Source organism: Halichoerus grypus, chromosome 13 (genome assembly GCF_964656455.1).
Source record: "Halichoerus grypus chromosome 13, mHalGry1.hap1.1, whole genome shotgun sequence".
Lineage (NCBI taxonomy): Eukaryota > Metazoa > Chordata > Mammalia > Carnivora > Phocidae > Halichoerus > Halichoerus grypus.
This window is the reverse complement of record NC_135724.1, coordinates 73,328,103-73,340,968: the sequence shown is the minus strand read 5'-3', so window position 1 is coordinate 73,340,968 and position 12,866 is coordinate 73,328,103. Positions and strand designations below refer to the sequence as shown.

Here is a 12,866-nt window from a genome sequence, read left to right as displayed (position 1 = left end):
GTCAGTATCTGCTGTAGACAAAGGCATGTTTGCTACCAGCAGCATGCTATCATTGGAAGACTATGGGCCCAGAGCTAGAAACCTGGCTGGTCTCTCTGTTAGGCTGTGTGGCTTTGGCCAGTAAGTTAGCTTTGGGTACTTCAGTTGTCTTAACTGTCTCATGGGCATAATAACCTATTTAACCATGAGAACTCAATGAGAATGCATGGGTACAGAAATGATCACTCAGTAAAAGTGCAATAAATGTGTGCTCTGAGGTTTTGCTACTTGCAATCCCATTTTCTATTCTTCCATTTTAAGTGATGATAAAATGGAGGTCCAGAGATGATAAAAACCTTTTCAAGGCCACACAGCACCTTAGACATAAAGGGTGCTCAATAAATATCAATTCTTATTTTTAAAAGGGCTCTTAAACACGTCAAAGCATTTATTATTAATGCCCATTTTTACAGATGAGGTAACTGAAGCTCAGAGAAGCTAAGTTGCCCAAGGTCACAGAAAAGTAGAAATTCCAACTCAGGTCTGCCTGCCTCTCTAACAGCACAAGGGACGTCCTGGGAAAATCCAAAGATCTTCAGTTCCAGGCCCAAAGAGAGCAGGATGAGTACTAGTGATTTCCTAAGCTGTTCTCTATTCCTTTCCTGCTGTTATTTCAGATAGGAGTTGTTCCCTGCAGGCTGCCTGCCTTCAGGTTCAGTGCCTCAGGATGGCACCTTGGAACACTGGTTCCTGCCCATGGCCTCAGAAGTCTTAGGTCCCAGATCACCTGGGCCAGGTGACCAAGACAGGCCAGAACCTCTTAGTTTGCTCAGTTTCTTTTTAAAAAAAATATTAAATTAAATTATTTATTTATTTATTTATTTATTTAAAAAAATATTTTATTTAAATCTCCATTCTTCGTGTGTGTGTGTGTGTGTGTGTGTGTGTGTGTGTGTGTGTTTTAAGATTTTATTTATCCACTTGACAGAGAGAGACACAGTGAGAGAGGGAACACAGCAGGGGGAGGGGGAGAGGGAGAAGCAGGCTTCCCGCTGAGCAGGGAGCCCGATGTGGGGCTTGATCCCAGGAACCTGGGATCATGACCTGAGCCGAAGGCAGACACTTAATGACTGAGCCACCCCGGTGCCCCTATTTTTTTATTTTTATTTTTTTAAAGATTTTAATTTATTTAACAGAGATAGAGAGCACAAGTAGGCAGAGTGGCAGACAGAGGGAGAGGGAGAAGCAGGCTCTCCGCCGAGCAGGGAGCCCGATGTGGGGCTCAATCCCAGGACCCTGGGATCATGACCTGAGCCGAAGGTAGCCACTTAACCGACTGAGCCACCCAGGTGCCCCTATTTTTTTATTTTGAAATAAAACATTTCATTAAATTTTGTTTGTTTCTCTCTGCCCATATCGATTTCCTACTGCTGTATTTACAAATTACCACACATTTAGTGGTAATTACATTTTTTATCTGACGGTGTTCATGGGTCTGGAATCCAGGCATGGCTTAGCATGATCTTCTGTGCAGGGTTTCACAAGGCTGCAATCAAATTGTCAGCCATTCCATGGTTCTCCCCTGGAGCTCAGGATCCTTCTTCCTAGCTTACTCGGTTGTTGGCAGAACTAAGCTCCTTGTGGTTGTGGGACTGAAGTCCTTGTTTTCTTGCTAGCTGTCAGATGGGACCACTCTCCACTCCCTGAGGCCACCCAGAGTTTCTTGCTATGAGGTCCTATAAGCAGCTCACAGCATGGATGTTTGCTTTTTTCCAGGTCAAGAGGAACTCATGTCTCAGACTTCCTTTATCTTTGAACCCTAAATCTCCTTTTTTTTTTTTAAAGATTTTATCCATTCATTTGACAGAGAGAGACACAGTGAGAGAGGGAACACAAGCAGGGGGAGTGGGAGAGGGAGAAGCAGGCTTCCCGCTGAGCAGGGAGCCCGATGTGGGGCTCGATCCCAGGACCCCGTGATCATGACCTGAGCCGAAGGCAGATGCCTAACGACTGAGCCACCCAGGCGCCCCCCTAAATCTCCTTTTAAGAGTCCACCTGAGGGGCACCTGAGTGGCTCAGTCAGTTAAGTGTCCGACTCTTGATTTCGGCTCAGGTCATAATCTCAGGGTCATGGAATTGAACTCCGCATCGAGACCCTCATCGGGCTCTGTGCTCAGTGCACAGTCTACTTGTCCCTGTCCGTCTGCCCACCCACCCTCCCCTCTCTGTTTTCTCTCTTTTGAATAAAAAAAAAAGAGTTCACCTGGCACTATATTGTACACCTGAAACTAATATAACACTATATGTTAACTATACTGGAATTAAAAACAAAAAAAAAGAGTTCACCTGATTAGTTCAGTATCCTCCTGGGATAATCTCTCTTTTGATGAACACAACTGATTAAGGCGTTTCATCTGCAAAAATCCCCTTTGCCGTATAAAGCAACATAATCACAGGAATAATATCCCATCATATCCATTGGTCTTGCCCATGGCCAAGGGGGAGGATTGTACAAGTCTGTAGATCAATGGGGGACATTTTATTTTTTACTTTTTAAAAAAATTTTTAATTTTTTTAAAAGATTTTATTTATTTATTTGAGTGAGAGAGCTAGAGAGAGCATGAACAGGGGGAGGGGCAGAGGGAGAGGGAGAAGCAGACTGCCCACTGAGCAGGGAGCCTGACTCCGGGCTCAGCCCCAGGGTCCCGAGATCATGACCTGAGCTGAAGGCAGACACTTAACGACTGAGCTACCCATGGGGGACATTTTAGAATTATGCCTACCACACTGCTTATCTGCACTTTCTATTTCTTTTTTGTAACGCATAGGATTACTTATGAGATAAGGAAAACACAATGAACGTTATTAAAAAAATAAAAAGCAAACCAGTCTCCCATGAGAAATATAAATGCTAGAGTTAAGAGATACTTCTCTTGTGAGTCTTCATAGAAAGGATGCTGTGTGTATCTCTGTCGGCTAAATCTCTACTAAAGACAGAGTTCCACAGGGCTTTTTCTTATAACACCCTTGTGCAGGACACTGGCTTCATGCCAAATACAGTAAAAGTAATTCCAGAAACAACAAAGTCCAATTTTTGGCAGACAGGTTATAATCTAGCATTCACATGCAGTATCTGGTATGAGTTGATTCAGTCTTGGTGATGAGCTGATTTAATCTGGGGCTTACCATATGCTTTGGAGGAGTCTTTTCATGAACCTTCTAAAATTTTGTGCATGTGTATGTGTGTGTGTATTCCTATGTGGAGAAAGTCCACTGGTTTCATCAGATTCTTGATAGAGTGTTTTTGACTTAAAAAAAAAAAATCCACAAAAGCAGTTAAAGAATCATTGCCCTAGGGGCACCTTGGTGGCATAGTCAGTTAAGCACCCACTCTTGGTTTCAGCTCAGGTTGTGATCTTAGGGTTAGCTGAGCATGGAATCTGCTTGAGATTCTCTCTCCCTCTTCCTCTACCCCGCCCGCTTGTACTCTCTCCCTCTCTTTCAAATAAATAAATAAATCCTTAAAAAAAAAAAGAATAATTGCTCTAAGAAGGATTTCTTTAGCTGGGCACTATTGATACTTTGGGCTGCATAATTCTTTGTTGTGGGAGGTTGTCTTGTGCATTGTGAGATGTTTAACAGCATCCTCAGCCTTTACCATGGAGTACAGGAACATCCCCTACTTGTGACAACCAAAAGAAATCTTTGGATATTGCCAAATGTCTCCTGGAGGGAATGGACCTCACTTTGAGAGCCACTGATCTTCAGGAAGAATGGAGGAACAAAAATGTAACTAAGGTGAAATCTAGATAAAAAACATGCTGGATGCAAATTTCATCTCTTCCGGTTATGATCTTGGGTAAATTACCTTCTTTCAGCCTTAGCCAGTTTCCTCATGTGTAAACTGGGGATATAGTACCTACCAAGTAGGGTTTTGATAAAGATCAAAAGAAATAAAGCATGCAAAGCCCTTTGCAGAGTACCTTATATGGTAAGCACATAATATATTGTAGCTATTCATACCGTTCCCATAGGTGAGACCATTCAGTATTTCCTCGTGTCCTTTATTTCTTCATTCAACAAGTATTTACTAACTGGTGTCTGTGTGTCCAGAACTTTCTTTTTTTTTGATATTTTATTTTTTTATGTAATTTCTAACCCCAACTTGGAGCTTGAACTCATGACCCCGAGATCAAAAGTCACATGCTCCACCCACTGAGCCATCCAGGGGCCCCTTAATTATTTAAAAAAAAAACATATATATTTTTAAGTACACTCTATCTCCCAATGTGGGGTTCAAACTCACAACCCCAAGATCAAGAGTTATATGCTCACGGCGCCTGGGTGGCTTGGTTGGTTAAGCACCTGCCATCAGCTCAAGTCATGACCCTGGAGTCCCAGGATCTGCCTCGCATCAGGCTCCCTGCTCAGCGGGGAGTCTGCTTCTCCCTTTGCCCCTCACCTCACTTGTGCTCTCTCTCTCCTCTCTCAAATAAATAAATAAAATCTTAAAAAAAAAAAAAAAAAAAAGAGTTGCATGCTCTACTGACTGAGCCAGTCAGGAACCCCCAGATCTTTCTTAATGAGCTCTGCTTGAATTATTCCTTCTCAAGCCCTTATCTGGTAGGTACTATTATCATTTGTGTTTGTTTTTTGTGAATGGCGCTTTTAATGCCAGCATAATATTCCATTACATCTATTTTTAGTCCTCGTCCAGGCCTCCCTTCTGAGATCCAGACCCATATATCTACGTGTGTGTCTCCCCAAGAATGTTTAAATTTGGCATCTTTGGCCAATTAGCCCAGTGCCTAGCACCTAGTAAGCCTTCCATAAAAAGGAGCTATTACTGGCCATCAATGTCATTTTTACCCCTGCTGTCTGATCTACAGCCTTTTCTACTCCTCAGTAGGATCCCAGAATCACTTATTTTTTGTCAGCAGTCCTGGCCCTGGTTTAAAGCCCTGATTTGTTGTCCCTGTGGGGGGCCCTTAGGAGAATCCACCCTGATTCTCCCACCTACGGGGAAGAACTGAAGCAATTAAAATGAAGACATTCTCACTCCAAGCCCACACTACCCTGAACAATCATTTTGGTGGGGAGAATTTGCTAGCAGTCAGTAGACAGGATATAAAGTTCCCCCACAGCACCTTTGCTGGATGGGCCAGCATATGCTGGTGATTCATGGCACCACAGGGGCCTGTGGAGATCTAGATTTATACTATGGTATAGTTACAGCAACAGTGTCTGCTGAGTGCTCCAGAATGACAGTTCGTGGTTTGGGAGGGCTACACAGGGAGCAACTTGGCAGCCACACTTAGGGAAGCAGGGCAGTGAAATGGTAATGCCAGCAAGCTCTGGGTGGGATAAATCTGGGTTTTGAGTCCCATCTTTGCTTCTCGCTATCTACATAATAGTAGGTGGCTCTCTCCTGCTGAGCTTCTCATTTTTCCCATCTGTAGGGGAGGTGATGCTAACGATGGTTAACATTTAAGGACTGCTTACTCTTCAGTCAAAACAGAGGAAATTGTCTCTACTCAACCATTAAGAGTTATTTAAAAGTAGGATTTATTTTTTAAATACAGAAAGCTATATACTCCCCCACCTCACAACACATCCACTATAGCTTGATGACACTTAAAAAATAAAGAAAAAACATATATGGTTTGAAAATGGAAGTCAGAGTACAAAATGAGAAAAGCTTTCATTTTTCGACCATTTTTTACCTACAAAAACAGCAATTTCATAGGATTCAATTTAGTATGTGCCAGCCACCGTTCTAAAGCTTTATATGTATTAACTTCCTTAAATTCCTCAACAACCCCACGAGGTAGGTACAATTATTATCCTTCCTTGGTAATAATACAATTTCTCCCCAAGAGAAGCAGAAGGATCTGGGGGAGAGCGCCGGCAACCTAAGCAGCCTCCACGTGATTTAAAAGTTTGAGAAACACAGAGGTCAGTATACGCAATTAAGTGTCAAGGAGGATTATCCGCCGGGTGTCCGAACACCTGGGGCGCCACACCTCGGCGCGTATTTGGCCCGAAGCTCAGTCCCCCACTGACCCACCCGCAACTGGGTACCAGCCTCTACGTGGTTCCCCGAAGAAGGAGCGCCGGGTTCCGATTCCTCAACCAGTCTTGCTAGAGTAGGCGTACTCCATGCGAACAAAAGCGTTCGGAGTGACTGCCGCTTTGGCCACTCAACGCCGAGCCCAGGCCCGCGCCTCCAATCACAGCGGAACTTCCAATTGGTGGGGTCTTTCTGAAGTAGGGCGGAGGGAGGGGAAAGTCCCGCCTCCCTAGGGGTTCTTAGCCAATGGCAGAGTCCGGGCGGCAGCCGCCGGTTCGGTTGCGCTATGTGTGATGATCTGGGGGCCTGAGGGCGGGGCGGGGAGCAGGCCGGGGTCTGTGGGGAGGGGACGATTCCCGCGGGCGCGCGGAGAGAGGACGGTGACAGCCACGCGCGCACGTGCGCGCCTGGCCGCAGCGCGGCCCCGAGACCTCCATCGGCCGCTGAGAGGCGCGCGGGGGCTGGGCCGCTGCCGTCGAGGGGCCCCGTCCCGGGGCGTCCCCGGCGTCCCCAGCGTCCCCGGCCCGAGTCCGTGAGCACCGGGCCGAGCCCACCCCGTCGGTCTTGTCTAGTGTTTCGTCCCCGTGGCCGTAAGGGCCCGTCCCCCAACTCCCCTTTACGCTCCCGGGGCAGGGTCCTCACGGCCCATGCTGGCCGCTGGGGGCCTGCGCCGACCAGAGAGCTCCCAGGCCGGCCAGTTGGCTACCATGGTGGCCCTGAGGCCTGTGCGGCTCCTCCAGGGGGGCTAACAGGTCCAGAGCGCAGGCCTCGGGGCGCGAGGGTCCCGGGCCTGAGCCCCGCGCCATGGCCGGGGCCATCGCTTCCCGTATGAGCTTCAGCTCGCTCAAGAGGAAGCAGCCCAAGACGTTCACCGTGCGGATCGTCACCATGGACGCCGAGATGGAGTTCAACTGCGAGGTAACCGGCTGGCAGCCCCGACGGGCTGTGGCAAGGGGGAGCCGGGCGGAATCCGGCGGAATCCCCGCTCTCCGGGTCCTGCTGTGGGTCGGGCACCAACTGGGGCGCCCCTGCCGCGGTGACAGTCAAGGTGGAAGCTTGAGGGATTCAGCTTCTACCGTCCCTGAGTATAGACAGAGCCGACCAGAACCGGAAGGAGCCATCTAGGCCCAAATCCTCATGTTAAAGATAATTGCTGCCCTTTCTTCATAGGGCTTTTGGGTTTGGAAGCACTTCCTGAAGGTTTTCATTCATTGTTACTGCAAGAGGCTGGAAGCATCCGTGGTGGCGAATTCTGGTTTTCAGTGTCAGGCTCTATGGGCTTTTTTTTTTTTTTTTTTTTTTACTTTATTAGATAGTATTATGTGCCCCAGGTATTAAAAGTTGCATCTTGTATATTGGAAAGGCTATACTTCCTTCCCTTTTCCAAAAGCTTTCGTTTTCTGGAAGAAAAGCCTTTAAAGAAAGAGTTGATGACTAACACTTACTTTTCATGCAGTTTACATCATGATGATAACAGTTATTATTTGTTGAATATATTCTAAGTGTCAGACGCTCATGCATTTAATTCTCACAACGACCCAATGAGGTAGGTACGCCAAACCATATATCCAGTAAGTGGCAAAGTGGGGTTTTAAGTCAAGCTTTTAGCCAAAATAGTACTGCCTCTCAAGTAATTTAAGTCCTTGCTAGTCCAAAGTGTGGTCTGTGAAACAGCAGCATTGGGAGCAGTGACCTAAGTCAGGGGTTGACAAACTTTTTCTGTAAAGGGCCACATAGTAAATATTTTCAGCTTTGCAGGCCATAGGATCTCTGTTACACCCACTTAGCTCTTCAGCTCAACTATTATAGCACAAAAGCAGCCTTAGGATTCACTGCCAGCATGACAGCGTGAGGAGTGTCATTGACTGTGCTCGCCTGTAAGGCTGGTGAAAATTACTTCAAAAAACTCTTAACTATTTAAACCCTCTGGAAATGGTCCCAAGGGCAAACATTCATCAAATGAATAAACATCCATTCAAGAAAATCTGTGAAAATTTGCTAAGAAAGGCAAGTCTATAGTATTTGAATTAAGGCTACTACCTCCCTCCCCACTTCCAAACTCCCCAAGGTGGAGATTCCACTCAAGACTGCTGCAAGCCAGAACACAGGGCTCCCTCTACCCCTAGCTCCCTGTCAGACTACTTTCTTCCCAGGAGGAGCAGGACGTCAGTGTTTCTTATCCTGTCTCAAGCCTACTTGTTGCTCAGACAGTCCCAGGTGTGTATAGTTGAAATACTGAGTCTTCTTCTTCTATCCAGCTCCTACTCACAGAATGGGAGCTGTGCCTTGGGTATGGCACACTGAGACTACTGGGGCCCCGGTTGCTCTCGTCCCAGACACAGCTTGTGCAATGGTGGTTCCATGCCAGAGGAGGCAAACTGAGAAAATCCCAGGCTGGTGTCCCCTGCCGGCCCCCCCCGCCCCCCCCTTCCACCAAGGACTCAGAGATTTTACCTGGAGGGAGAAGGCGGCTTTAAAACCTGTAGCTCCTGCTCTCTTCCCAAAGGCAGTTAATTCATTTGCAACAAAATGTGAAGTTTATGCCTAAGGGAACTTTTAAAAACTGGAGGATTTGGTGAAGGGCAATTGGGAGGAGATTATGAATTTAGTGAAGATACAGCCTAAATTGTAGGCCAGCTAGTTGGCAGGAGAGAATCAAAGTAAAGACGGCTGGGAAGAGCCCTCATGGGATTGAATAAACTGTTCCCTCAAAAGAGCCACCTTTGATTGGATTATTTTGTAGAGCATGTTATGCCCCAGGGCATGGTTGAAAATAATAGAACAGTAAAACACAGTTAATGGAGTTTAACAGCTGGGTGTGATCAGGGGAAGAGAAAGAGCCCTCCTACTAAAACCACTGTCACTCCAGGATGACTGTGGCCATAACCAAATTTGTGCCTCTCTGAGGAACAACATCATAGGCCTTAACACTGTGTGAAAGAAATAGATTTCGCTAAAACATTCCAGCCCATCACTAAATAAACAAGCAAATACCAATAACAAGCCCTGGGGCTGGGGTGGGGAGAACCAATCCGGTATCTATATTATTTAGATAATGTATTACCTAAAATGTCCAGTTTCCAGCAAAAAATTATGAGGCATGTGGGGCGCCTGGGTGGTTCAGTTGTTAAGCATCTGCCTTCGGCTCAGGTCATGATCCCAGGGTCCTGGGATCGAGCCCCACATCGGGCTCCCTGCTCAGCAGGAAGCCTGCTTCTCCCTCTCCCACTCCCCCTTCTTGTGTTCCCTCTCTCACTGTCTCTCTCTCTGTCAAATAAATAAATAAAATCTTAAAAAAAAAAATTATGAGGCATGTAAAGAAACAGGGAAATGACCCATCCGATGGAAAAAAGGCTAGCAGTAGAAATTGCCTGTGAGAGCGAGCAGATGTCAGATTTAGCAGAAAAGGTTTCAAATAGCCATTACAAATACGTTCACAGAACTAAAGGAAAACATGATTAAAGAATGAAGGTATAATGACATTTTCACATCAAGTAGAGAAGATCAGTAAAGAGATAGGAATTATAGAAAAGAACAGAATGAAAATCCTGGAATTGGAAAGTACCATAACTGAAATAAATTCACTAGAGCGGCTCAGAGTAGATTCAAACCGGCAGAAGAAAGAATTAGCCTGCTTGAAGATAGAATAATAGAAATGATGCAAGCTGAAGAATAGAAAGAAAAATGTACAGAGCCTCAGAAAAATGTGGGAAATCATTAAGTGTACAGGTGTAATGGGAATACCAGGAGAGGAGAGAGAAAAAATATTTAAAAAAAATAGTAGCTGAAACTTTCTGGATTTGTTGAAAAACAATAGCCTGGACATTCAGGAAGCTCAATAAACTTCAAGGAAGATAAATACAGAGATCCACAAATAGAAACAGTAAAGATGCTGAAATTCGAAGACAAGGAGAAAATCTTGAAAGCTGCAAGAGAAAAAGGACTTATACAAGGAAACTCCAATAAGATTAACAGCTGTCTTCTCTGCAGAAACTGTGAAGGCCAGAGGCTGTGGGATAACATACTAAGTGCTCAAAGAAAAAACTTGTCAATTAAGAATCCTGTATCCAGCACAGCTGGGTATTTCAAAGTGGCTATTTCAAATATGAAGGTGAAATAAAGACTTTCCCAGGTACATGCAAATTGGAGATGTTGTTCAAAGACCTGCCTTACAAGAAATACTAAAGAAAGTTCTTCAGGCCGAAAGCAAATGGCCTCAGACACTAATCAAATCTACATGAAAAAAAAAAAAGAGCACTGGGAAAGGTAATTATACAATTATAAAAGACAGAAATGAGTATTTTTCTCTTCTTATAACTGATTTAAAAAGCAATTGTATAAAATAACGTATATAATGTACTGTTGGGCCTATAACATACAAACGTAATCTATGTGTAGTATACTTGCCAATAACAGCACAAAGGAGGTGGATGGAAGCAAAGCTGTAATGGGCTGAGGAAATGACCACAGGTGGTAAAGTAATAACAACAATGTATTGTTGGGTTTGTAATTTTAATATATATATAATTTTGATATATATATATAAAATAGTCTACAAAAAAGGTGGAAAGGGAAAGGATATGTGGGTATATATAGATATAGGATCTATATATATATATAGATATATAGGATGTATGTATCACTGGAATTAAGCTAGTGTAAATCTGAAGCTAATTCTGATACGATTATCTGGTAAACCCTAGAGCAACCACTAAAAAAATCCCCCAAAACACTTAAAAAATATGATGAAGAAATCATTAAATAAATGTAAATGCTTCATTAGAAAATATTCACCTAATGTAAAAACAAGTAGTAAAGGAGGAATGGAGAAACAAAAAAGACATGAAGCACATAGAAAAAAAGTAAAATGACAGTTGTACACCAAATAATTAGATAAATGAGATGGACAAATGCCTGGAAAGACACCAACTACCAAAATTGACTCAAGAAGAAACAGACAATCTGAACAGACCTATAACCAGTAAAGAGATTAAATCAGTAATAAAAATACCCTCAGGGCGCCTGGGTGGCTCAGTTGGTTAAGCGACTGCCTTCGGCTCAGGTCATGATCCTGGAGTCCCTGGATCGAGTCCCGCATCGGGCTCCCTGCTCAGCAGGGAGTCTGCTTCTCTCTCTGACCCTCCCCCCTCTCATGTACTCGCTCTCTCTCATTCTCTCTCTCTCAAATAAATAAATAAAATCTTTAAAATAAAAATAAAATAAAAAAATAAAAAAATAAAAATACCCTCAAAGAAATGTCTAGGCTCTACATACCAGAGGCCCAAATGGCTTTACTACTGAATTCTACTAAACATTTCAAAAACAATTAATACTAATTCTTCACATAATCTTCCAAAAGAATAGGAGAGGAGGGAACACTTCCCAACTCATTTTATGAGGCTGGCATTACCCTGATACCACAACCAAACAAAACTATCACAAGAAAACTAGAGACTAAGATCTCTTATGAATATGGAAGCAAAACAGGGTGCCTGGCTGGCTCAGTTGGTAGGTCATGTGACTCTTGATCTCAGAGTTGTGAGTTCCAGACCCACACTGGGTATAGAGATTACTTAAAAAAATATGGTAGCAAAAATACTTATTTTTTTAAATTTTATTTGAGAGAGAGCGAGAGAAAGAGCACGAGCTGGGCAGGGGGCATAGGGAGAAGCAGACTCCCTGCTGAGCAGGGAGCCCAACATGGGACTGTGGGACTCGATCCCAGGACCCTGGGATCTCGACCTGAGCCAAAGGCAGATGCTTAACCTACTGAGCCATCCAGGTGCCCCTATCTTGCCCCTTCTATTTAACAATGTGCTAGAAGTTCTAGCCAGGACAATTAGGCAAGAAAATGAAATAAAAGGTGTTCATATTGGAAAGGAAGAAATAAAAAGAAATATATCCTGTGTTTGCAACTTTTCAGTAAATTTAAAATTACTTCAAAATATAAAATCTTGAAAAAAATAAAGGAGGGGTGGCACCTGCTGGCTCAGTCAGTGGAGCATTTGACTCTTGATCTTGGGGTTGTGAGTTCAAGGTCCATGTTGGATATAGAGATTATCTAAAAATAAAATCTTTTTAAAAGATTTTATTTATTCATTTGAAACAGAGAGAGCATGAGCAGGGGGAGAGGCAGAGGGAGAGGGAGAAGCAGACTCCCCACTGAGCAGGGAGCCTGATGTGGGGCTCTATCCCAGGACCCTGGGATCATGACCTGAGCTGAAGGCAGACACCTAACTGACTGAGTGACCCAGGTGCCCCGAATTGTGCACTTTAAATAGGTGAATTTTAAAGTATGTGAATTATACCTCAGGCTATATTAAGGAAGATGCAGCCTTTGATGAAATGGGAACAAAAGACATGACTTTGTTCCAATAAAACTGTGAACATTGGAATTTGAATGTCATACAATTTTTAGAAGTGATGAAATGTTATTTAAAAATTGACATTTAAGGGGCGCCTGGATGGCTCAGTCGGTTAAGCATCTGCCTTTGGCCCAGATCATGATCCCAGGGTCCTGGGATCCAGCCCCAAGTTGGGCTCCCTGCTCAGCTGGGAGTCTGCTTCTCCCTCTCCCTCTGCCTGTTCCCCATGCTTGGGCTGTCTCTCTCTTTCTCTCTCTCTCTCGCTCTTTCTCAAATAAATAAAATCTTGAAAAAAAAAATTAAAAAATAAAAAACTTAAAATTTACATTTAAAAATGGAAAAATTACTCTCAGATCGCACAATAATAGGGGGTGAATTAGGTTTGTATTGTGGGCCGTAGTTTGCTGATCCCCTATCAAAGTTATTTATGTATGTATGTATGTATGTATGTA

General features: G+C 44.0%; 1 protein-coding gene across 4 annotated transcripts in view; it reads left to right on the top strand.

Annotated features, from left to right (window-relative positions):
- The first annotated feature begins 6,383 nt into the window (after positions 1 to 6,383).
- Positions 6,384 to 12,866, top strand: part of NF2 (NF2, moesin-ezrin-radixin like (MERLIN) tumor suppressor) — a 75,975-nt gene continuing 69,492 nt past the window's right edge. For 2 of the 4 annotated variants that reach the window (XM_036123148.2, XM_036123150.2), the window contains exon 1: positions 6,386 to 6,967. In XM_036123148.2, coding sequence (XP_035979041.1) covers positions 6,854 to 6,967 — 114 coding nt within the window. In that variant the 5' untranslated portion in view covers positions 6,386 to 6,853. Of the gene's footprint in view, positions 6,968 to 12,866 lie in introns of all 4 variants that reach the window. The other 2 variants (XM_036123152.2, XM_078060797.1) reach the window with 2 other exon arrangements.